Source organism: Phalacrocorax carbo, chromosome 1, assembly GCF_963921805.1.
Source record: "Phalacrocorax carbo chromosome 1, bPhaCar2.1, whole genome shotgun sequence".
In the NCBI taxonomy this organism is placed as follows: Eukaryota; Metazoa; Chordata; class Aves; order Suliformes; family Phalacrocoracidae; genus Phalacrocorax; species Phalacrocorax carbo.
The window spans coordinates 64,482,105-64,508,532 of NC_087513.1; the positions used below are offsets into that span (position 1 = coordinate 64,482,105).

Sequence of the window (26,428 nt, forward strand, 5' to 3'; positions counted from 1 at the left end):
CTCTTCCTTCTTGGTGCCCTGTATGTGCTGCCAATTTTTAGCAGAAACTTGCTAATACAGACTTTTTTCCCAAGAAGAACTGATGCTGCAGCACAAAAACTTCGGTGTGATCTATATGCTGTTAGTTGCCTCCATACAGTGTGAATTGGTCATATTTCCTTACAAAGTCTCAGGGAATTGTTCTTGGAATGTTGAAGCTCAAAAAGGAGATGTAGCCTTGAATGCTAATTTTAATATGTCAAGAACTGGGCCAGATGCCCAGTTACCGATGCCCAGTTACCAATGCCTAGTCACTAGCTATCAGTATCATGTTTTATATTGGTGGATAGCCCCGGAAATGGATAGTCTCTGTGTATCAAAATATTTCAGTGGCCAAAGAAATCTTCCAAGAGGCTTATGAATACTCAGAAGCACCGTGCACTACAGCGGCAGCTGTGCCTCCGTACCAATGTTACAAGAGAGCCCCCGGGCCGCATGCAGGGGAGAGGGACACAATTTTACGTGATGTGGGAAGAATGAAAACTGTTGGGAAAAGCAGCACACTGTTTTCCCAGGGTGCCTCATTTCTTGTCAGTGCTTTACCCAAGGGGGAACCACAGACACACGTACTTGCAACTTGTTTCCTAAGCAAGTATTTCTTCCTGACAAATGTGTTAGGATGAGAAAGCTCAGCCCAGTACTCTTGGCCAAATACCAGTCCTTATGAGACCCTCATCCTCAGCATGTTCAGCAAATGAAGTTGCAGTCACCCAGTCAGCACCTTCTTTCTTCTTTCAAGGTGGTTTTTATTTTGTTGGCTTACAGGGCAAATGCAGCTCTCCCTTTAGGCTTCTCACACAGGCATAACATTAATGTAGTGCCTCAGCCCAAAGAAATTCTCTAGTCACAGCAGCAATTTTAGAAGGATCTAATGTCAGCCAACAGAGTGACAGATAACCTTTCGTTAAATGGATTATCACAAGGCTACAAAAGCTTTGACAGTAAGAACACATCCAGTGAAAACACAGAGGTTTCTGGATAAGGAAGTGACCTTTATAAATTTCACAATCTCTATCTCCACACTGGCACAATATAATCGCTTTGGCAACAGTGCCTGATAGTGCCAGGACACAAGAAGTTGGTACCTCGGGTTGGGCTTGCCAAAGTTGTAGGTAGCAATTCAGGTGGTGGTAATTTGGCCTTAGATGTTTTCTGTGCTGGTGAGGGTGTATACTGGACTGACCTGTTTCACAATGACTTAAAATAACACATCTTTGTAGGAGATCTCTGGCTGGGTCAGTTAGGGATTTTCCCTTCATATTCTTCACCAAACAATGTAGCTTTTGTTATGCTTTTCAAGTTTTTTTAATCAAGTAAAAAAGATTAATAAGTCTTAAAGGGTCACCCTGGAAGAAGTCACCATCATCTTTCCTCTTCTCGTTGCCGTTGTGTCCGATGTGTGATGGGAAGTCCCTATGACTGTGCCGTCCTCAGAGGGCTAGTCTAGGCACTCCGTAGCAAGGACAGTAATGCTTACGATGCACAAGGGTTTGCTCTGTGAGTGAATGGAAGTGGAGCGTCACAAGAGATGAAGTCTAAATGGGAGGTCTGACCTGCAGGAGAGTGAGAAATTATTGGTAAATCCTGTTACGATTTATGCACAACGTGGCGCGGAAATGCCCATTGGCGTTGAACTGACCCACAGCGAAATGCCTTGATTGAGTTCCAGGAGCTGAAGTGAAGCACTGCAGAACGCCCGGTCTCTCCAATCATAAAGATTTGGCATTTTTAATTTTTAAAGAACAATGAAAAGTCAGTGCTGTCCCAGTCTGGCATGAAAGCAGATTTAAAATATCGGAATTTCCCATTCACTCGGATTATTTTTACTGCTGGTTGATTCACGCTCTGGGAACGGTGTCAGCCAGCCGCCAGAGCCCTCCTTGCTGCCCGCGTCGCGGCTGCACGCAGTTCCTAAAGCTTATCCTAAAGGTGCTCGGGTTTTTTTTTTTTACAAGGTACGTTCTGACACGTCTTTTCTCTAACAAAGGGGTAAAGCCATGCTCAGTCGTACCAAAAGCAATAGCTTTTCCCTATTTTCGTGCTTCTTTCGTAACTAACTCATAAGATCAAGGGCCCGGTAGCTTCACGCCGTAAACCCCGAGACTCGGCTGAGGCGGGTGCGGACCCGCGGCGGCCGGGGCTGCCCCGCCCGCCTCATCCGAACGCTCCCCGCCGCCTCCTGCGGGCCGGCAACCGCTCCGCCCGCCTCAGCCCGGGGCGACGGCGGTCCCGGCGGGGGGCGCGGGAGTGACCACCCGCCCCCCGGGCCCGCAGCCGCCGCTGCGCTCCCTCATAGCCCTGAGGCGGCGGGGGCGGGGCGGCGCGCAGCGGCTGTAGTCTTGTCGCTGCCGCGTTGGCTGGCGCGCCCGTCGCTCCTGGCGCCCCCGGCGCTCCATTGGCCGCGCGGGGCGCTGGGGTCTTCCCCCAGCCCCGCGCCGTGACGCGCCCGGGGAGCTCCCGCCCACATTCCACAGCTGGAGCCGTGCGGGGGCCGAGCGCCCATTGGGGCGCGGCCCGCCGGCCCGCCGCGATCCTCGCCCCCGATTGGCGGCCTCGGCTGCGGGGGCGTGGCCAAGCGGGGGCGGGGGTGCGCAGCTGGCGGGGCTGACCCGCCCGGCCCGGTGCCCGCACACTCCCGGTGGCGGCGGGGACGCGGCCTCAGCCCAGTGGTGGGGCGGGGAGCGGAGCGGAGGGCGAGCGGGCGGCTCTGCGGCCCATGGGAACGGGCGGCGCGGCGTGAGCCGGCCGCCGCGGGTAGGCAGGGGGCAGGCGGTGGGGTGGCGGCGGACCGGCCAGCCGGGGGTGCCCCGTTGCGTGCGGCCGCTATGGAGGTGTGCGAGAGCGGCGGGGAGCAGCCGCCGCTGCTGCACTGGGACCGCAAGCTGAGCGAGCTGTGCGAGCCCGCCGACCCTGACACCCTGCTGTGCCACACGGTGAGGAGCGGCGGGGCCGGGGCCGCCGGCAGGGCGGGGGTGGGACGGCGGAGGCGCCCGTGATGGGCGGCCGCCGTTTGGGTAGGGGGGGCCGTAGCAAGGGTGGCGCCGGGGGTCCTGGGCCTCCCCTTGCGCCGTGGCTCCCACCCCTCCGCGCCGGGTGTCACAACCTCTCCCCCCGCGGCCGGGAGGGGTGTCGCCCGCCGCCCCCCGCAGCCCGACCCAGGCTCCCCCCCGTAGGGTGGACACCCCTTCCCGGGGATCCCATCGGGGGCGGCGGCCGCGTCTCCCCCTCCGTGGCGAGGCTCCCCGGCACCGCTGCGCTCCCCGGCCGCCCCCAGCGCAGGAAGGAAGCGAGAGGAGCTCCCGGCGTGTCCCGGGCCGGGCCGGGGGGGCTCTCCCTCCCCGCGCTGGGCGCCGGGCCACCGTGCCAGCCTCGGAAACGTTACCTACCCCGTAGGCATGCTGCGAGGGGGCTTTTAAAGACACCGACGAAACCCTCGCTTGAGTAGTTTGAGGGCCAGCGTGTGAAGGTTTGATTAGGTTTTTTTGTTTTTTTGACATTTGCTTGAGCAAAATGCGTGGTTAGGACAGTCCCAAGCAAACGTGTTTTGTTATCTCTGCTCCGTGGTTTATCTGTTAATCTGGAAGCTTTTTGCAAGCTCAGAAATGCAACTTTATAAAGCCGCGTAGGTGCAAATCCGAAGTGCAAGCGAGCTGGACCGCTTTGGGGGAGCGTGCACGGAAGGCTTCTCCAGCCCACTGTTTCTGCAAAGCACAGGGCGGCCAAGCTTAGTGCAGGCGTCGAGCATGTGCTCGAATGGAGACCCAGCGTAACGTAGCGGCGGTGGCTAGCCGTGTGGCAGGGCGCCTGGCAGGTGCTGGCACGTGCTCTGCGTCTCTTTCGTGCGCCTAAGAGAGTGATGTACCAATAAGGGTCCCCCCACAGAGAGGGACCGGACCTCTTCTCGAGGGAGCAGCGGCGATCCCACAGCATGACGCACGGCGAGGCTGCGTGCTGGTGTTGCGCGGAGATCTTGGTGTTAGTCTTGAAAGGCAAACAAGGAAAATCTTGTTCGTTGTGTGCGGTACGCGGTGGCCTTACCGATCCGGGGTCGTGTCCGTCACAAGCTCCAAACCTCGTTTCAGCAGGAAGCAAGCCTGCTGCACGCGTGACTGTCTTTAAACGTTGTTTGGCTTCTTTGTCTTTGAAAATACTTGGCCTTTCTTGCGCAACGTGTCTTCTGGTAGATGCAGGATAAAAGCAATCATATGTTATGATGGGTTGTTTGTTTTTTTTTTTAAAGAGCCAGCAGGAACACTTTAACAAGGGAAGGCTCTTCCTTCAAACAGCTTTTTTCTAGTGTTTTTTCTTTAATAAGACACGGCCTTTTTGTTTGACAAGAGGAACGTTGTGAATGAAATAAGAGGCTCTTCGGAGAGTGCTCCCGCTTGGGTTTTACAGTTGTGCTGGGATGCTTCCTCCTGCTTTGTTTGGATCCTTGCGATGAGAATGGAGTTGCCGCTCTTAACTTTTGTTTTCTAACTTAGTGTTGTCATATTTTTTTAATTAGTGCCCCGAAGGAGATCTTGCGCTTGGGCTAGAACTTGTGGCTGCAGTGACACGGATATGTGTGTTTTCTGCCCTCTTTCAGGGACCCTGGGACTTGGTTTTAAGTGTAGCTTGACAAACAAAACATCCTGGCTGGTAGATGGAAATGTGGTGCTTTTTCCTTCTGTTGTTTTCAAGTTTTATTGGGGATTTTAAGCTTTGAATGCTTGTGTATTTCACAAGAGGTAGCGCGTAGCTGGATCTCCAAAACCTTGGGCTGTGCCCCCCCCCCCTTTGGGAGTAACATTCTGCCATAGATTTGTTTGTGTGGTTTTTGGTTTGGTTGAGTTTTCTTTGGAGTTTAAGACTTTAAAAGGACCACTTTAAAATCAGCTAAAAAGTGTGATGTCAATTTATCTTCTCTTGTGGTTTTTGGAATTCCTCTGAAAGAAGCTATAAGTAAAAAAAAAAGCATGCTATGGATAAAATAGGTGTAGTGGGGTATTAGGATCCTTAAAGGAAAAAAGGGAAGTTTTCTGAAATTATCATTCTCTCTGGGAGTGGAAAAAAGCACGTGTTTCTGCCTGTTGAACGTTTTATTTTGCAAAGCGCATCCTGCTGTGTGGAGGAAAATACTGTGCTTGATACCGTGAAGCACAAGTTCTCCATTTACCTCTGGCCAAAGCTTCATAGAATCATTTTTAAAAACAAAACAAACAAACAGAAAAACCGCTTCTGGATGAAACATCTGGTCTTCTCCTGGCTCTTATGCTTTCCATCTGGGAGGACTGGTTTGACCCAGCTGGTTCTGCGGTGTTTGTAAACTTACTGCAGGGTGTTTCTGAAAAGATCAAGGTAATGAGCAGACAGACCCTCCTACGCTCTTATCTGCATGAGTGCCCGCCACCTGTGCTGTCGTCCTCGCGGCTGAGAAACACGTGCCCTATGGCATCTTCTGGGCTTTGCACACTCTTGAGGTGTGCCGAGGCTGGATGTTCAAGTCTGCACTCAAGAAAACTTCTGCATCGGCTTAAGAAAGGTGCCTGCTATAGTCACACAGCCCTAGGAGCGTGAGCTGGACTGGCGAGGGGGAGGAGGGAGAAGGCAATGGCTGAGGGGAGAGCTCGCAAGCAGGAAGAAGGATCAGGGTCCTTCAGCAGTCGGACCCGTGTGCGGGGACAAGCGAGGGTGAGGATTCTGTGCCAGCTGCCTTTTGTGTATTTTAAGTTAAATTTTAACCTTTTTAAGACCATAAAGGCTCTTCCTGGGTCTGGCTGATTTGAAGCTAGTAGACAAGTGTATGCATACGCTTAAAAACTTGACCTCTATTTTAAACTGTTCCAGCCTGCCTTAATTACCAGGGCTGAAACCCAGCCTCCCGGGGATTTACATTTCTCTTTAACAGCTGATGATTTCACCAGTGCCTGAAGCAGCGTGAGGAGCGGTTCCCTTGCTCTGCCGGTGATGTCATCGGCTGTGCTGGGAGAAACTTGGACCCTGAGGAGCTCAGCTCTGGTGCTGGCAAGCAGCAGTCCTTGAGGTGGCTCATTAAAGTCGCCGTGGTCTGTAGTAATCACCTGGATGCCAGATAGCTTTATAGCGGTTATTTTTCCAGAGTGGCTTAGTTTCCAGTGTAAGAAAAGGCTGAAAGGTTTCCCAGAGGTGTGTTCGTGGCACACGTGACGTGTCTATGTATAATCTTCATATGCCCTGTAGCTGATGTTTGTGTGTTGGTAATACCATACCCTGGCATTGTGCAAGGTACTATTACTATTATACGCTTTTTCTTTTCCCTGGCAGCTGAGCAGAAAGGCAATGCAAAGCCTGCCACTACCCAAAGGGAGCAGAAGTGTGGCCAGGTTGCAAACTCTTCACCTTCGTGTCTCTGCTGTTACCTCCCGTAACATGCAGGCAGGCCTGAAGTGGGAGAGCTCTGCTTGCGGTCGCGGCTCTCCGTCGGAGTCGATCCGTGGTTGTACGTGCCCCAGCTGGGATAGCGTCTTCAGTGACAAATGCCAGATCTGATGCAGATGGATGGATAAGTCTACTGACAAACATGCTGGGAAATGCCAACTACCTGTCCCATTGCTGGACGACAGCTGATAGGCAGATGGTTCTTATGAACCTTTAGCATTTAAAAACTCCTTATTTACTACTGAGAAGGCAGTCTTCCCCCCCCCCCCCCATTTTTATGGTTACTTTAACACATTAGCTGCTGGCTGCTCCTTCCAGATGTTAGCAAAATGCAGCTGAATGTGAGTATGACCATGATCTTGGCATGGCAGATGTAGAAGTGTACCTGCCCTACAGGTATGTGGGGACTGGCTTAAATATTTAGGACTCAGTTCCCAGATGTCATGTTGTGAGTGTCTTAATGATGAGCCGTTAACTGGAACGTACTTCACACGCTAAGCAGCCCAAATTGCTTATTCTTTAATGAGCCTGACTACTGAACTTGAAGCTCATATGAAAAAATTGAAATGGCTCAAATATCCCATTGCTGATGCCATTGTCTGAGCGGTGTTTGAGCTCAGCAAGCCTCTTGCCACGTTGCTGGTGTGCTGTGGGCAGCTTAACCCTGGAATGTGGGTGGGGTGTAGGTTCGCATGAGCGGAGGAGGTGTCTCAGGCCTTGGCTACCAAATGGCCATCTCCCTGCAAGAGCAAAACCTAAGCGATCTGCCCGTGACGGTTAGGGTTCGTTGATGCCGGAGTTCAGGATTGTGATGGTCATCTAAGACAAGCTGGGGAAACTCAGAGCGGGGGAGCTTCCCGTGACTCATTTCCTCTGCCACAGAAACAATGGTCGCTGTTACTTCGTGTTATGATGACTTCTGCAGAAATGCTACCTCTGAACGAGCTGCCAGGGATTGCCTCTAGTTTTCCAGAGTATGGCAGTGACAATAGTTAATTTAAATGGATGACAGTGGTCGATTTTTACAACCTGCGTGTGTTTAATTAAATGTTGCTGTTACCACAGCATGCATGGTAGTAAAGCTGCTTGTATCTTATTTTGTGGTGGCTTCATGTAGCTCTCTGTAAAATCTGGTGTCAATGTAGTCTGATCCTTTTTCAAATTTTTTTTTTTCTTTTTACTTTGTTTGGGGGAAGGTACTTATTTTAAAGTAGGTTTTGGCCTGTTGCCTTCTAACAAGAAAGCTGAAATCTCTGATTCTTTCTTCTGTAAACAACTGCATATGAAGGGCCAGACAGCTACCTTTAGGTGAAATATTTGTAAAAATCAGTAGTCTCAAAGATTTTGCCAAAATCCTTCAGTAAACAGGGAAAAATATGAAAGCGGGATTTTAAATAGTTGTATACAGTCTTCATACAAAGTCGTAGTGTTAAGTTTTGAGACTGCCTTTCCATATTAAAAAAAAAACAAAAACAACCAACAAATCAAGGTGACAACTGCTGAACAGCAGAACTAGTTGTATTCACTGCCTTGGTACTGAAAGCAATTCTGCTCCCACCCCACCCCTTCCCCCCCACCATTTTCTTCACGAATTTAAATAAGAAACCCTTGGCAAACAGGAGTGGTTATGTCAGGTGTTCATAACTGGTCTAAATGATCAACAGGTCTTCTAAAAGCAGAGATAAACACAAGTGGGATACTTTGAAACTTTACCCTCCTATTTTCTGACAGTTAAAATTAGAAAAATAAGGGTGTGGAGTTGCTGGCTGGATTCATTTGGGCTGGTTGTAACTGTAGAGTGAAGTGCTTGATCTGCAGTGAGGACAGGAGCTGGAAAAAGTGTTAGTCTGTCCTGGGACTGACTTTGGAGTGTGGTAAATAAGAATGAGCCAGCATTTAACGGACAAAAATACAATTCCACCCACCCCCACCCCCCCCACCCCCGCTGGACATGACTGATCTGGACTGTCCTCTGTAAATGTTTCCTTGCTTTGAAACGCCAGTTGCCATTAAGCGTAGAGCAGGTCATGTGTGATAGCTGGGGTAGAGGAATTTCATTCACGGTATTACCAGACAGGGTTTTCCTGTGTCTGGAGTAGTTGAACTTATCTACAGGGATGGGGGGAATGTGTGGTCTTTGCAGGTCTTTGTTCGCACTGTAGAGAGTTCCTTCTTTGGGGTCTTTCATGGCTGGTGGTTAAGTAAGTTTCCACTCTTGGGGTGGGGGCGTGGGGAATGTGTGTGACCAGTTTTTTATTAAAGCAGTCTCACTTTTTACGATCATCTGTCTGGAGGAGGCTGATCTAACTAGCTGCAGATCCCAGCTGGGGATGTGCAGTTTGATTTGATCTTTTTGTGTCTGTCTTGCTTTCTGGTGTGCTGACTTCAGCTGCAGCAGTTAATACACATGCTGTATTTCTCCTCCCTGAGAAGTCTGCCTTCATACTTTTACTTGCATGCTGTGAGATCATACCATTTTCATGTGAGCTGTGACAAATAAAAGTATCAGATAAATATAAAAATAAAGCAAATAGGCCTTTGACCATGTCAGAGGGAAGTAACCACCACAGAATAAAATTGCCTCAGCGCCTTAGGAGCCACTGTGCACAGCAGTACTGTGCCATGGTGACACAAGGGGATGCCTCTGGACTGTGGGGCTTGTAAGCTTCCCTTAGTAGGCTGCTTTTCAGAGCTAAGCTAGAGTGGATGTGCTCAGTTTTGCTATGGCAGGAGCAGGAGGATGTCTGCCTCGTGAGCTGGCACCTTGTCAGCAGTGCGTCTCCCATGGTCCCACGGCCCTGTTCGTGTAGGAGTTGAAGTAAGGTAAGCCCCTAACCAGGGCTCTGAGTAAGGACTGAGCAGGTAGCTCATGCTGCATCTTGCTAGCTACTCATCCCTCTAAGGCGCTGTCCGTTCTTTGTCACTGTGGGCCTGCTTTTTTGTGGTGGCTCTACTACCAAGGTGCCTCTCAGATACTTGGTTGTTGCTTTGAAAGTCAAGAGGTGGTTCTTTGGAAGTGGCCCTCTGTCTCTGACAGGGCAAGTAATCTTGCTGGCTTTGCACTTGTAGATAGATGCTACTTTTTTGTGCTGTATCGAAATGTCAGTTAGCAGTTCCTGCTGTCCTTCACTGCTGCCTGTACTCCTTCCTCCCTGCATTCCCAACAGGTGTTTTCCAGTCACTTTGTAATACCTGGTTTAAACATCCATCATCTGTTTCCTTGGTCTTGGGCTGCTTCTCTTCCTTCTGGAGGAGGATCATTTTGTGGGTGAGACTTTACCAGTTATTGACAGCCAGTCAGACAGGGTGACTAACCTAGCTCAGTGGCATTTTGCACAGGCTGCATTGGCTGCCTACCCTGCGCTTATAAGGTCCTCCCTTTAATTCTTCCAATTCCCTAGCGCAGCTCTCCTTTTTCCAAGGGAGATGGGTTCTGTGTGGGTCCCCAAGGGACACTCTTGCGATGGAGCTCTGCACCTGGTTTTTCAGGGAGGGCACATTCACTTCTGGTGTTGCTCCCTTTTCATCTCTCTGAATCATGGAGATGAGAAATCATGCTTTCCGGATACCCTATGGCTGTGTTTTTTCTGAGTGACAAGACCTGACAGTGTGCCTCTGCACCTGGATGTGATTGCAGGCTGTTGTGCCAGCTGCCTGGGAGCTCATACAGTTGTAAAATGATTTTCCTGCAAGAAATCAGCTTTCAGGGGTTATCAGTGCCCTGACGCAGCTTACCCTGTAGCGGCCCAGGTACTGGTGCTGATGTGAGAGGGCAGGCAGGAGTATTTGGTGGGGAACGGGGTGATGGAACTGCATTTTGGGCTAAAGAATGTTCCGGGAAATAGTCTGTGTAGTTTTATGGGTTGTGCTTAGATGTAATCCTGGTGTGTGTGTATGTATCTGAGAGCAGTGGACTATTATTTGGATGTCACTGGAAAGAAGGGGGATTACCTGGAGGAGGCAGCAGTTCCAGGATCAATAGGGAAAATGGTTGTTTGAGAAGGCTGTGGATATGTAGCAGAGAAATGGACAGACCGGAGGTTCAAAGGAGCACTAATGTTGCATCCGCTCGATGGTACCATTCCACGATGCCAAGCGTTGGTGAAAAGTGGAGCCTGTCTTGGATGCCTTGTATGAAAATGACAGAAACAGTGTGTGAAACATAAGCTTTGCTTAAAGCCATGTTTTCACTGGCAGATTTGTTACCCTTTTACCTCACTTAAGCAAGTAATAGGCAGTAAAGATGACAGGTCAAAAATAGTGAGGTTTAATAAGCTGTAGCAGAGGTGGGCATTGTGTCCGCTGTTTCCAGTCTGAGATACTGGGCTCTTAGTAGCAGGAACTGTCATTCTTTCTGTCTGTGAGCTGTCAAACATAGCTTGTGACTGTGGAAAAGAGTCACTGAATTGAGTTAGATCAGTGCTAAATGCATGCAGGAAGGATAAAAATATGCTCTCAAATAAGGAGTGCTCCCTCTCATGAGGGCAAGTTGGGGAGCAGAGAAGGCAAGGTGAAGAAAATAAGGAAAGGTTGGTTAAATGGGATAGATGTGAATTACTAGAGATGTCTCCATGGCTGCCATCTGTCCAAATACGTAGATTAATAGTGTCAGTGACCTTTCTGTGCCTTCACTGTGTCTCGGAAACTACTTACTTTTTTTTTTTCATCTGTCGTTAACGGGCTTTCAATCTTCTTTATGTGATCTGACTCTGCTGTGGTGACAAGCAAAAATCTGATGGAAAAATGTGTCACCCACTTCATCTCTTTCCTCTCTGCCAAGGAAAAACATTCCCCTGCAGCTGCGCTGGGGCTGGCTTTGCCCTTTCATGTAATCTGTCAGTCATATGGAATGAGAAATAGAGACAAGGCTACTCTGATAACCTCTTATGTGTCTGCCCAAGGCTCCCTGGCACGGGGAGCTTCAGCATTCCTTCCTTGCAAAGTCTGATGTGTCCCAGCAGAGATGCAGGAGGGAAGTGAGTTGGTGTTGGTTGAGGCTTCCCTCCCAGAGTGTAGTGGCAAAGAGCAATGTTGCTGATACACTTTAGTGGCTCGCCTGGAGCTGTACATGCTGGGTGAGCTCCTCTCCTGCAGGGCAAGCCCTGGCTGTTTGGTGACACCCTGGAGTCCTCGTCTTACCTCTGCAGCAAACCTTCGCTCCAGCAAGGTGTGCGCTCCCTTGTGTAAGATGGGCTGATCTCAAGTAGAGAGGGGATGGTCACATGCCGTTGTTCTGCACTGAAGCTGTTGACTGCTGCCCCTGATTTTGGATGTAAGTAGGGTGTTCAGCTGTGACAAAATGCTTTTATGCATGTGGTGGCTTGTGACACAAGGAAAGCATCTTTAAACTGCTGAGACTTGGAGTATCCTATGTAGTTTTCCTTCTCCAAAGTTTGGATGCTGTGATGCGAAGGTCTGTAGCAAAGAGCAGAAAAAGGCCAGGCTCTTTGCATTACCATATGACAGGAGGATGACAGAAAATGGACATCAACTGAAGAGGGAAAGGTTTTGACTGGTAAGGAAAAACAGCCTCACTGTGAGGATAGCTGGGTACTGAACAGACTGCTCAGAGAGACTGTGCCATCTCCATCCTTTGAAGCTTTTAAGACCTGACTGGATAAAGCCCTGAGTAACCTAGTCAGAGCTAGCACTGACCCTGCTTAGGCAGGAGGCTGGGCTAGAGACTACGTGAGCCCCTTCTAGCCAGAGCTGTGCTGTGGTGCCATGGCAGTCCTGGACCCAAGGACTCAGGTCTAGATACTGCATTGCTAGGCAGTAGTCTGATCCATGAGTTCTTCATGTCTCCGTTAATCTACTAAGCAATCGAGGCCACTTGGTTTTGCTGATGGTGTTTTGTTGGGGTTTGGGTTGGTGGTTTTTTTTTTGTTAGCTAACTATTTTTTCCGATCACCATGGTTTCACAGAAGCAGTACTTTGGGTTTTTTGTAGTTCTGGTCTTGATTTACTGAAATGGGAGAGGGAAAGCTGGACTAAGTTCTAGCTGTCCTGAACAGCTTGTTCTGTGTGTATGTTTTCTTTCCGTGCAGCACACATGATGTGCAGAGTTGCATGCAGGACTTTTGTGTGTTTATGCACCCATAATTTTATTCAGAACTTTCCTGATAAAATTCTGGGTGCCTCACCTACTTGTTCTTCTGTTGTATGGTATGGCCATGTAAGAGCCTACACCATTTGCTTCCAGCCTGTTTGCCTTCATGCAACCTCGTATCTGTAAGGATTGGCTACTACCTGTGCTGTTTCCTTTTTGTGGCTAACCCTGAAACTGAAAGTGTGGGAAGAGACTGTGTAGTAGCTTGTGTGACTAGCTTGGAGGAGCTGTTGTAGACCTAAACCCTGAAAAACAGCCAACAAAAAATACAAACAAACAAAAAAAACAAACCCCAAACCCAAGCCCTGAATACCAAGCAGGGGTCTCTTCCTTCATCTCTGCGGTCCCACAGTAGGTTTCATACACAAGGGGATCTTATCCTAAGGCTGCTTTTTTCACCAGTCTCATATAGGTTCTGGCAGCTTCAGTAATCAGCTTGCCTCTGATTTCATTTTGTGTGGGTTATCTGCAAACATGTATTATCATTTCTGGAGCTTCTGATACCCACAGAGGAGACTTGTGTGAATATGTGTAGAATCAAAACTTAGGAGAAGTAAAGAGCTGATCTGCTCCTCAGCAGAAGCAGCACCGTGACTATTGTATTTGGGGAGCACTTGTAATAGTATGGACAGGACAAAGATCTTCAGGGGGAACCAAGACTAAGAAGGTCATCTCTTCTAGCAAACAAATACCTGGCTTTCCTATATCTGTCCTGGCTAGCAAAAGATGAAGACTGAGGAAAATATGATGTCTAAACTGTTTGCTTTCATACCTCGTAATATGAGGCAGTGGCTGACTTTTGGCAAAACATCTGTCTTTCTCATCGCGGGTGTTAACTGGCCTAGTCATCAGCACTGATGGTATGTCTTGCTTGAGCTCCTGCACCACAGCTCCCTTCCCCTCCTCCTGTCTGCCATCCCCTGCCCGGCACAGCTGTGAGTGTAATTCAGGGTTGGGCCTGGTGTGGTGTTTGGGGCAGGCTGGTAAGCTGTATTTTTCAGAGAACAGACAGAAAGCATGAGCTTTTTTTTAAAAAAAAGAAGAAAAAAACAAACTGTCCCTGCCTACATATGGGTCTGTCTGATGGCCCCTGATAGGGATGTTCTGTCCATGCTGGCTGCGTGCCTCCTGCCCTTCCTCTTCACTGTGACAGCATTTCCCCCTCGCCTCTCCAGACCAATGCCTACATGTCCACCTGCCTCCTTCCCTCCCAGCACCCCTGAAGGAGCTGAAGCAGGCGCTCCCTTGGAGGCTCCTGCCCGTGGTTATCAAATCCATGACAACAGCTCTCCAGCAAGCGGGGAGGGCAGGAGCCGGCAGCTGCAGGAGGGCACCAGATGTGCAAAGGTGCTGTGCCGCATCCCTACCTTCGGGATGCCCAGTTGGCTCGCCCCAGTGGCAGCTGGAGGGTGCCGCTCAGGCACGACTCCCTGAAGTAACAGGCCTGGCAGAAATGAGCTTTGGCACAATTTTAAAGGTGTGAGCTTTCAGAATGCGAAACTTGTCTCTTCCTCGTGCCTCAGTGCTTTTGCAGTTCTGTTTCCATTTGGCTGGTATGCTCCTCATGGCTGTCAGTGGATGCTGTCGCTTACAAGAAGGACTAAAAGAAATAAAAGGCTTACTTTTCTACTTGCCCAGGGTGACTTGTGGCCTCTCATTTGGCTGTACTAATTCAGAGCAAAATTTCAACTGAATACCTACCGACTATGATCTTTCTCCTCTGAAAAAGCGCAGCACGGAGTCTGCTCTGGGACTTGAGAATGTTTCCCTATTGCCATTGCTTGTTTGTTGGGTTGTTAGAAATATGTTGCAAAACCACAGGGGAAAGATGGACTTCATTTATGTTGCTGTTTCTTCTCAGCTACAAACGTGTCTGCAAGATCAAAACCAACAAAAGGGGCCCTGTCCTTGAAAACTGTGCAGTAAATAGCTTGAAAAAAAGGGCCAAGTTAAAGGCATTTCATGTCCAGAACATCATCTTTAGCTTTAATGAGAAGGATCTGGAAGAGGTGTACGGACAACCCTCTCCTCAGCCCCTTGCTTGGAACAGCTTTCTGGCAAGGTTAGTTGAGGATGAAAAAACCTATTTTAAGATGTGGCTTCAGTGTTCAAGAGGGACCTTATGTGATATGGTAGCTGTGATGGAGCTACAAGGAACCTCTGGACTCAATTTTGTTTCAAATTTGCAGGTATTTGAAAACGGAGGTTGGAAATATAGGCAAGAAATGAGAATCTGCAGAAACTTGCATTGCTGAAGGCCAAGGGAGGAGACAACTGAAGTAGTTACTCAGTGCAGAAAGCTGTAAAGTCCATATATCAAAGGAGCCAGGGTTATGACTGTGGATGGCCAATTAACTGTGCCACTACTATAGCGGTGATTAAGATGTTGAAAAGTACCATTTAGGGAAATGCATGGAAACCTGGGGCTTGTAGGTGTCGGTATGCTGCAGTTTGGCTGTGGGCTTTTAAATTCTTGACACCTGGATATCTGAAAGAGGGGCTAATTTGGGAGAATTAAAAGAACAACAGCAAAAGTAAGTGGCTGAAGTAGCTGGTTTATGAGGAAAGATTACAAACTTTAAATATATATTGCTTTGACAGGTGTTTTGAACAGGATGTGGAAGTGATATGATCAGCCAGTTTATGTTAAGCTCACACTAATATTACTGAGGCTTCTTTCTCAGTTTCATATGATGTATATAATGTAATTTTCAGTATCAGTACCAGAATAGAGAGTCTGTGAAAACTTTGGTGTCAGCTGTGGTTCTCATAACACATGGAAAATTAATATCATTGTACTCGCAGCAAGATCCCTTCAGAGCTTTGTGCTTGGAATAAAGTTATCGTTATCATGAAGGGGATTACGAATCTCAAGGTATTGTTATGCTCTTCCTTTTTTAAACTGCTAATATCCTTTGAAAATACCTTTTATTTTTGCCCCAAGTAATAGTTACAGGTTAGAGAAGTGTGAAAAAGAATCAGTATGAAGTAGAGAAGAGCTGATGATGATCAGCTAAGAATATCCCGGGGAAAGAGACAATGTTGGCAAGTGTAAGGGTAGAAAGAAAACCAGAAAGTAGAAAAGAAGGGGATTTTTTTTTATGGTGTCGTATGAAAATTAACCATTGTCAGTAATTGGGTTACAAAACTTCTTGGAACCAACAAACTTCAGTAACTGAAAATACAGATAGACTGAAAGGTCCCAGAGGGTAAGTTTGGCTTGTTGACCCTGATTTTTTGTTGGGTTGTGATATTATGAGGAAAAGTCTGAAAACATTAAATTGATTGAGTAAAGGGGATGAAATAAAAACTATGCACTGGAGATCCTGATACCAAACATAATTAAAAATACAGAAAAGCTCTTGGTAAAAAGGTACCAGACAGGAGCCTTCTCAAGATTTTAATCCATGATCCAGAAGCAGGTCCAGGAACAAAGTGTGTCTGTACCTATGGGACAGGTGAATGCATACTGGAAATCAGGACTTGGGAAATGGTCTAGAGTTCAGAGTAGAAAAGCAAATCCACATGCTTTTCTAGGGTGATTCTGAAGTAAAAAGATTTTTTAAAAAATACGTGTTTTTCAAATTTTCTCTATTTAGTCTCAGTATACAGTGTTGGTGAAACCACTGCTAGTAGACGGTGTCCAATTCCTGAAGTTCAACTCTTAAAAAAGGTTATGGAAGAACTGGAAAGCATAACAACAACAAAAAAAAAAAAGGCTAAAAATATACTGGAGTTGGGGAAAAATGCTCATTTCTCAATCAATGCAGCACACGCATGTTCTTTCCTGGAAGTTAGATTTCAACAAAGGACAAATTATCAGACCCTATTAATAAGGGCACCTCAGGGAAGCATAGTGGCCTGGGACATGTGGAAGGGTCAGATTAGGAAGGTTTCATAGTTTCTTCTAGCTTTAAATGCTGTAAAACTTCATTGCTGGCCCTGTTGACACTCTGGATACTGCAAAGCAGAACATACAGCAGCACCCGATGTGACTCCTTCAATCTGTCCAAATGCATCACAGCATTTGGTCATTCTCCTAAACTGCATTGATTTTAGTGAAGTTAAATAAATGCTTTAACCTCTTCAATCTATTTTGAACTGCTTGCATTTACCATGATGCCTCTTGGCAGACAAAAAATTTAGGGGACAGTGCACAAGGCATGTGGGCAAGGATAAGCTTTCTGGTAGAAAAAAGGCATTTGTCCCAAAATACGAGGTCACCTTTATGTATCTTGCCTCTTGGACTCAAGTACCATAGGTAGCCTTGTGTTCTGTGTACCTCTGTCTACGACAGCCTGGCTGAAACACACCTGATTGGCGTCAGTTTATCCAGAGTCTTCAGCCCTGGCAGGTGAAAGAAGGCACAGGGAAGGAAGGAAGCAAAGCAGTTAGGATGAGGCATGAGGAAAGACCAATAGGCTGAACGTATGAGGAGGTGGGATCAATACTCAGACAAAAAAATGAAAGTTTTTAGCTTTTGTTTTAAACGTAGAGCTAGTGGAAGGTGGCGGCTAATACGATCCCGCTTGCACTAATGGTACCAACTTCCACCCCAGTTTTTAACAGAGGAAGACTGTTGTCCCTCTGCCTCTTTTGCCACAGTACTACAAGCCTGTGCTTGTAGCATCAAGGTGTAGCTTGGAGGAAGCTTAAAATCTATTGCCTGTGGCAGGCCTTACCTTATTGATGTCTATCCAGAACTTCTGTAGTATTTTAACGAGCATGGTAGTCTGTCTTTGATGCCGGGTCAGTCTCCCCATAGTCTAATAGGGGACTGATGTTTAATTTTGGCACACAGGTTGAGATAGGAGGAGGAGAGTGCCCGGGACCTTTGGGAAGGGCAAATAATTTTTCTTCTTTGACATGCTTTGTGTTTAGGTAGCTGGTAGACAGAAGACTTTGCCTTAAACTGCTTCCACAGTATGGCATAACCTTCTGTAGTGGTAATGCTGGTTTGGTTTCTTTTTGGAATGTGCTAGCAGGAAAAATATTATATTCAAGTAGAGTGTGGATGGCAGATGTGGCTTGAAAAGCTGTATTGGAAACACAGTGATTGCCAGGAGAGTACCTGGCTTCTCTAAAGCAGTGCTGCTTCTCCTTTTGGCTTAAAGCCCCCCGCACACCTGTGATGTGTTGGTGTGGTGGGGAGCTGCTGTGCTAATGAAGTGGCCCCTTCCTGACCTGCTGCTCGGCATCGGCATTGGCTGCCTCCTGGAGCAGCACTGACAACAGGTCTGGCTGGGAATGAAGTTCCTCAGCTTGACAATCCCGTCAGGCTGGTTGGGCTCTGCTGGGTCTAGCAGGAGGGGCTGAGGCTACGTGTGCTGCTGGGAGTCACCACTCACACCTGTCAGAGGACAGAATGGATGAGCAACCCTGGTCCTTAAGCACTAGTTAATTTGTGGAGCAGAGGAGTACTCCCATGACTGCTGTTGCTGTTCTGCTGTGGATAGATAACCTGGGGCAGCAGAGCAATAGTGCAAGACATGCAATGCCTTAAACTGCTCCAGGTGCCTGGAGCCTGGATGTGTGCTTAGCCTGCTCCTGTGATTGAGGCGTGGCAGGTTTATCTTTGCAGAGCTGCCTTATCTCATTTCTGCTTGGCACACGTAGTAGAGCTGAGCTCCTAGTGACAGTGGGCACTGCAGCGTGCAGTTGGCAGATCAGGAGCAGATCTCAGCTTGGACCAGGTGTGCCCACACAGAAACCACGGCGAGGGGCAGTTCTGCTGTTCCAGGCTGCTGCTCTCACTCGTGAAGCAGCCTCTGGGGAGTTGGACACTTGGGTTATGCCCAGGACACAGAACAGAAAATATGGAAATAAAAGCAGAAGTGAGATTTAAAGCTTTTTATCTTTTTTTTTTTTCATTCCCCTCTGTCTGAAGAACAGGGAGTGATTATTTTTTTTTTTTTTAAAAGACCCTGACTTTTCAGAGTACTGCTAGAATACCTTGGAGGGGACTTCCTTCAATTACATGACCTCTCTTAACTGAGACCTTTTAAGGCACTTTCAGGCAGGTGTACCAAAAATCTCAATTCACGGTTCTGCGTAGATCTCTGACAAAAGGTCTGGTGTTTGAGCCAGGCAGGTTCTGCTCTGTCAGTTTAGTCTAGCAGCAGGGAAGGAATGTAAGTCAAAGGCCTGGCCGAGGAGATGATCTGAGGCGAGTGAGCAGATGCCAGAGAAAATCTGGACCAAGTAAGAATGTGAAGAAATCTGGAGGGAAATGGGGCAAGGAAGCCTAACAAGTTGTGCATAGACCAGGTTGTGACTTCAGTGGTCTGCAGCAGGTACCAAAGAGAAATGGCTGTGCAGGACTGGTGCTGGGAAATGGCTCTTTCAAAATCATAGTTTCAGCAGATGCTGCAATGTCTGTGAACTTTAAGGTAGCGCTGTGACTATCTGAAATGGGTCCGTGTGATGCTTTGCTTCAGAGCTCTTGTGTTAAGCAGAGATATTTGAAATACCTCAGACTGGAGTTTTTCCACAAGACAAGTTGTACCCATGAGGGTGCTGATCTCTTCCTCAGGAGTTTGGAGGGGAGAGGAGACTGGTGTAGAAATAGCCCTGAGGTTACCTATAGCTTGGTGCAGTGTCTCACAGCAACAGGGAGGAGGTAGCCATCATGGTTTTCATCTTGTCTCTAAGCGGATTGTCAAGGATTTCTGTAAAGTACAAGGGCACAGTTAATGTAACCAGCACTTTCAGGCTCCTAACCATGGCTCTTGGCTGTCCTGTTTGTGATTTCCAGAGACACCTAAGCTCCAGCCATCAGTAAACATACAGACAAAACTATATCACTTTCCCAGAACATGCTGCAAGTCAGTTTAGCTGAGGACCCAGCAAAGACCCGATTCCTTGAGTGTCCTGTTTCTCCCTGGCTTGGTTTGAGGCGGGGGTGCCTGGTTGCATTGCTCCTCCAAGCCTCTTCTTGGAAGCTCTGTGCAAACCCGCCTGTTTCCAGTTACTGACGCAGGGCTTCAGGAAGCTGAGCCAAGCCAAACAGGGATGTTCCCTGCTCAGGGGGTGAACAGTGGTGCCTCTCTACTAGGACCTTCTGGGGACTGTATTGACACTATATTTAAATGCTCAATATCAATGTTAACTTCTCAGAGTCTTTTTTTTTTTAGCAAATAATCTTGTTGTCCTGGTGCTCATGTTCATTTAAAACAAACAAACAAAGGAAAAAAAGGTGAGGGAGAAGGAGAGAGTTTTTCCATCCCTCCCTGATAGTGAGGGAAAACAAGGTTATAAAATATTATTCTCTATAACTTTATGTGAGGAGCAGCTCTGCCCCATTTTAGGTCATTTTTCCACTATTGTCTAGTGCAGAGGCTCTCAGACTGGTGGACAGGCTCATATGACAGGACACGAGTATAACAACTCTGAGGAGTAAAAAGGGCTTCTAGTATTTTGTTGGGAAAGGTTATATAGCAGCAGGATGTGTTGAAGGGGTCCAGGGAAGCGCAGAGGGAAGTAGAAGAGCAACTGGGAAATGTGTGCTGTTTCAGCCAACTCCTGCCCTAGAAACCTTGCAGTGCAGGAAGATGCTCAATACTGTACTGCAGAGGGGTGTCGCTTCTGCTCCCTACCTTGCTGGTAGAGGCTGGTTGTCTTGTGGAGCTTATGTTGTTGTTTCATGTATCTGACACAGGCTTGCCAGCTGCTGCTGGGTAAGTTTAAATAGGAGAACCGCCTCCCTTTACAAATTAAGGTTTGGGGGCTCTTCAGAGGGGGTTCAGGCGGAGGGGACAGGGCAAGGCTGGGTAATAGTCAGTTTGACTGAAATTTGTCTGGGGAATAGAGGGGAGGACTTACAGCTTAAAACTTCAATAAAAACTAGTTAGACTGACCAGGAAGAAGTTTAAGAAAGTAGAAACTGGCTGTAATCTCACTTAAAACAGGAGTTACTGGTAAATGAGGCTGGATTCCTCTTATTCCATATTTCTAGTGTATGCGCGATGAACCTGCAACTTAGTAGCACAATCTTTATGTACAGATTGTGCTTTCTTTATCTTTCTCTGGCAGACATCATGCGGTTGCGTGTAACGATGCCACTTTGGAAAGCTGGGCCTGCTGGTTGGAGGCACCTCTAGGAGGTCTTCGTTGCTTGCTTTGGTCAAGGGCTGACTGATGAAGTGTGCTGCAAGCTGTCTCAGCCACTCACTTTGGTTGAGATTCTGACTGGGCTTATAGGGGTAAGGAGGATTAAAGGAAATAAAAAAGGAAGATAAAATGTGCTTTTACCAGAAGTGATGTGAACCTCAGAAAATCCAAATTTGATTCCTGCTTCACCAGGGGAAGGAGCCCTCTCAGCCTTGGCAGGAAACCTTGATCTGTCCACTGGTGTGTTGGTTTTGTTGAAGTGTGGCATTTTGGAGACAATTTCTGTAATTTGAGGAAAAGGTGGGAGTGTACAGTCCAAAGGAGAATATATCAGAATGTGGCACTTGCATGTTAGGAAGATAATGTTTAAACACTGTAGTTTAGGTAACTTTAAGAAATTTCAGAAGCTATAAGTGGAAGGTGCATTTTTTGCTTAGTTATGATATGCGTAGCAATAAGGGTGAAGATCTTGCTCGTTAATATTGTGGGATTTTGCTAGACGGAAGCATATGTGAAGAAGAAAACATGGAAGTGTGAAATGTTTTGCAATCTACCCCTGTATATGCAGTGCTTAAAGTGTGACTTAATAACTATTTATTAAAATAAAATCATTCCTGTTATCAGTGTTTGGTTGTTGCCAGCCAGCTCTGATCTTGGAGGGAGCTTGAACAGCACAGGAAGCACACTGCTGTTGAACTGAAGATGCCATCCAAGTTGCTCGGCCTATTTGTTAGGCATTACATTGGTACTCCCTTGCTCAGGAGACACAGAACTGGTATCTTGTGGGAGGGCAGGAGCACTAATGCTGCTGCAGCGGTGACATCCCAGCTTGTCATGCTGTGTAAATAGGGAGGGAGGGATTCGCAACTCCTGAGTACATCTGCAGTGGGGTTGGGAGGTTAGAGTCGGCTACATAGCTGGCTATGGGAGGGCAGCCAAGCGAATATTTTACTGTAGTTGTCACAACTATATATGGAAGACCAGAAAAAAACCAACACTGCAGTGGTCAGGCTGCTTACCAAAAGAACCTCAGCTGAATTTTCTTTTCCAATTGCTGCAGTGTGTCTGGATTTTTTCTGTAGTAAGAAACAAGTAAGAAACTGTGTGTCTGATAGATGGCAAATAGTCAGGAGATCGGTAGATACTTCAGTTTGAGGCTGCCCATGGTGATCATAAATGATCATAAAGCACTTTGCCATGTAGTATAGTCTTTTTTGTAGGCATTTAGGAGCTTAAATGCCAGAAACAGATGCTCCCTTCAGTAGGAAGGGTTGTATAGTTGCATCTGTGTGTCCCCCAACACACAAGTGTGAACACACTTCGGAGGAAGCAGCATTGCTTGTGCCCTCCCAGGGCTCGCAGTGGCAGTCTTGTAAATACAGCCTGCAGGATTGATTCTGCTGATTTATGGTAGTTCTGACAACTCCACCCATCAGGGATTTCAGGGTTGTGGTAAGTAGCCTGCAAACTAGGCAGTTAACTTTTGTTGTTGGGTCCTGATCAGGATGCAATCTAGCCCAAGGCATTTCAGGCTGATCCATGAGCTCATAAGGATGGAGAACCACACAGTCTTCTCTAAGGAAGAGCAGATCACCCTGGAGATGTTACAAGTACAGAGTGCAAACTTGTATAAGATGTCCAAGTCAATCAGCATTTCTTTCCTCATATGATTGTGGGATGATAATTTGGTGAAATTAGTCTTTAAAGTTCATCTTCACACAAAGAAAATTTTGTGAAGTCTTTGACAGAGCTCAAATCATGTATCCCGTGAATGTAAGAAGAATTTATTCATTGCAGGGAACCTGTAAAAATGTCTACTCTCTATACTAGTTTTGGTTCTTCCTGGGGCTGAAGACAGAGCATCTGTGTTCCAGCCTTATACATATGGATAGGTACATTTACATATCGCAGTACAGGAATACTCAAGTTCTTGTTGCATTTCCAATGCCAAATGCTGCTCTAGTTTGAGGAGGTTGTTTCTTGCATTGCGTTATCTGGAAAATAAATATTAACATGACTCAGTGGTGTGTCTTATGAAATAATTACAGAAAATGAAGAGTTGCCCATACTGTTGCAAAAGATCTGCTGCAAGAATATGGGTTTTATTTATTTTCTTAATGGACGTGCATTTTTCACTTCAGTGAAGTTCTGTGGACCTGACCTCAGCCAGAATGGGCTAATTGTTGCAGTTAAATCACAGATTATGTCATTCATAATTCCTGTAAAGGGAGCAGTGTTCTGTGCAAGGTAGTGCTGTTTGTGGGGGACAGCACCTACAAAAGGGCATCTGCTGTGAAGTTCGTCCCAACCACTGATCTGACTTTTGCTCTTGGATGAAACATTTTGATCAAATGATGCTCCTGTTACGAGGGTCTGCTAGTTGGTTTGTCTTGGTGGGAGCCAAAGCCTGAGCAGACAGAGGCAGCCCTGTGCATGGAAGCGGGTCTCATCTGGTAGCAACACTGGTGAAGAGGCAGTGCTTGTGCAGGTGGTGGGTTTGTAAGCAGATGTGGCTGAGCATTTGCTCTCAAGGTCAGCAAGCCGTGCAGGTTTTGACTAGATTTTACCCTGTTGCCAGTGTTTGCACCACTTCCCATGAAGCAGAACCACACCTTCCTGGCATCTTCTGGATTTGGTGACTTTGTAAGGATAAGGATTGCTGGAGGAATCAAATTTTGAGGGAGTGCTGCAGCCAAAAGGCAGACCTTGGATGCAGCACAGACCAAGAAGAAATTCTCTGTGGGGCAGGATGCTGCTGTAAGCAATGCGGTTTTGAGTGATGGGTAGGAAAAAAACACAAAACATCCTTCCTGGGAGAGCTTGAATTGTGCAGGGCCATATGCTTGGCGTGCCAAGAAGCAACTGTTATAAAGTGTGGAACCTAGTTGACCTCTTAAATGAGGTTTGTCCTCATCAGCCAGACAGATCAGAAATAAGGCAGGAATCACCCTTGGGAGAGAAAGCAAGAAATTAACAAATGACTGTGGCTCTTGTAGGTGTGCTCGGCTGGGAGTGCTGGGCTCCTGGCTGGCCCCTTTAGATTTGCTAGCATAACCGAACCTGGAGTAGCTCCCTCATACTGCACTGCCAGGGTGGTCTGTGTTAGCTTGAATAGCAGACCTCAAATCCATCTTGATGGAACTGGGTTGGAGCAGCAGATGTGGAGTTAAACTGTCTTCTCTGAGGGAGCGGTGACCTGTGGGAAGGATGGTGACTTCTGTTGAACGTGAATAATAATCTAACCTAACACAGTTTCTGGCAGAAGGGCATGCGTCTCTACAGGTTATGCATGTTAAACATTTTTACCTCAAAATTCCCAGTGACACAACAACGCTAGGATTTTCTCAGCTTTTTTTGTGCAGAGTACTGATACTGAAAAGAGGCTGAGACAGCTGAACCACACCTTTTGGTGAAACAGGTAGGATATAAGGTCAGGGTGTAAGAGGTTGCATGCTTATGAGCTCCTTTTGCAACTGAAATATGGTGTGACGGCTTCAAACTCAGCACTGCAGCTGGAACGTGCCTCTTCGTTGTGCTCAGTCTGACTTTTAGTGATGGAGCTGGCGTATCTGAGTAGTTTGCATGTGACTTTGCCAGGACTTGCTCAGTTTTCAAGATGTGTTCTCATCCATTGCATATGGGCAGCATTTAGCCTCTTGAGCTGTAAAAGACAGGTTGCCAAAGTATGTTTCATAGCTTGATATTGTTGTAACACTCCTCCCCTCATGCTGGGTTTTCAGGCACGTCGAGGTTTTCTGAAATGTGTTCCTTCAGTTTTGTTCGCACTGGTTTGTGTCGTCTGAGAGCCCTACTTTCTCCACCACAATTGACAGAGAAAACTGACTTCTTGGAGTTTGAAAAACCCAACTGTTACACAGAAACGAGGGTAGGACAAGACTGGTCATCCAGCCTGGAGCGAGTGCCTTTGAAGAACAGGCAGGGGAGCATGCCATCGCAATAGCCTGCCTTATAATTGTTCCCCTTGCCCCTCCTCTCCCCATCCACTAAAAAGCAGAATGTAGGAAAGGAAAAAAAAAAAAAACAAAACACAAAGAAAGAAACCAACCCCCAAAAATACCCAGCCAGGACAGACTGAGACGGTGGAAGCAGAAGCGTGCAATTAAAAAAAGCTGCATGCGCCTGGTCCCAGACATTCCTGCAGCTGCAGGCTCCCAGTGCGGTATCCGGGTGCTGGACCCCTGCCAGCCCCCGCCCCAGGCAGGGGCTCTGCTGGGGAGTCGCCAACGGAGGTGGGGAGGCTGGGGTTATTGCTCTGTCTCCGCAAGGCGATGAAATGGGGTTTCCAAGGTCCTGCCTCTGCTCAGCAATGTCTCACTTTCTTTATGTGCCTTGGACAGGCTGCGCTGAGGGGAGAAAAAGCCTCAGAAATTTGTCTGAAAGGGAAACCGAGCACAGCTCCCCTCCGGTGGGGAGCCCACCTCTGCTTTACGGCCTGTCTGCACAGTCCCCGCTCTGTGCGCCTGCGGTGGAGCAGTTCTACAACAAATGTGTCTGTGTTTCATTTTGGGTTGGTGGGGAAGGAGCAGGGGTCAGCACCAACAGTCAGGCTTTTGAGACCCTGGGACTGTTGAGCCTTGCATGAGTGTGTAACTTTTAACCAAAATCCATTGAATCCGTATGGTTTTATTCTACCAAAGGGATGATGTAAATCCAGGGTGGGGGTTTAACACGTTGGTTACCAGCAGTTAAAGTGTGAAAGGAGAGCTGGGGCTTCGCTGGAGTGAATTGTGGGGGTGCTCTTGCCTCATTCTGAGAACAGCAACTCTGTGTCTGCACTTTGGGCTGAAGCAGCCCTGAAGCCGCTCTGGGAAACATACTTGGTTTTTCTTTGCTGGTTTCCATAATGCAGGTTCTTCCAAGGGTGGTGTTGGGTATGAGAGAAGCTGTATTTACTTAATTTATTAAAATAAATGGCTTAGCAGCACAGCTGTTGGTGTTGCTCTAATGGTTGAGGAAAGGTGAACAGCTGTATCATTAGAGCATTTAGAATTTTTAAATTTAAGATACATGTTTCAAAGCATGCCCAGTGTGACAACTGTGACAGGGGAGTTGTGGCAGAGCATTGCTTTCCTGTGCTGCTGCCTCCAGTTATGTGTCTTGTGTCTCTGCTGAAGGCTGCCATGGGAAGAGGTGCCTGAGCCTTATGCGCTGGTGTTAAGAGCTTACACAGCTGGGGAAGGTGAGTTGGGCACGTCGTCCCCTCCTGTGAACAGAAATGGCTGGGGTGAAGGCCTGCTCCTCCCATCATGAGAGAGCAATAGTCCTGTAGGGAGTCAGAAGGCAATGTTGTCTCAAACCAGGGCTGTTTCCAGAACTTGTTTGTCTGAGTTTTCAGGCAGTGACTGAAGGGTGCAGGTATCCTGGGGCTAGGTGGGTATCTTATGCAAAGAGTACCTGGAGTGCTCTGGGTGGCTCTTGGTGAAATGTCGTCCCTTTCCCCAGCATCCCCAGGCTCTTCCCATCACAGGCAGCATGCTCACGTGCCACTGTCAGCAGAGGCTGAATGACCGCATGATGTTTTTGCTGCTACAGGTTATCTTGCCAAGGATGAAGCTTGGGTATATCAGCAGAGGAGGCTTGCCTGTGGCTGTTCCTGCATCGGTTACACAAGTGTCCTCCTGATTTCAGGATAAGAAAAGAGTCATTGCCATAGGAATTAAGTGTTTAAAACCAAGATAAGGAGCGGGGTACATTCTTCTCCTGCTCTCCAGTTGTGTCTTTGTGCTGCTTTTCTGCCTGTCTCATCACCGA

The 26,428-nt window shown here is 47.5% G+C and overlaps 1 protein-coding gene across 2 annotated transcripts in view; it reads left to right on the forward strand.

Annotated features, from left to right (window-relative positions):
- Nucleotides 1-2,639: 2,639 nt before the first annotated feature.
- The window catches only part of CREB3L2 (cAMP responsive element binding protein 3 like 2), an 83,476-nt gene continuing 59,687 nt past the window's right edge, over nt 2,640-26,428 (forward strand). The window contains exon 1 of one of the 2 annotated variants that reach the window (XM_064457386.1): nt 2,640-2,972. In XM_064457386.1, the coding sequence (XP_064313456.1) occupies nt 2,865-2,972 (108 nt within the window). In that variant the 5' untranslated portion in view covers nt 2,640-2,864. The remainder of the gene's footprint in view (nt 2,973-26,428) is intronic. The other variant, XM_064457394.1, reaches the window with a different exon arrangement.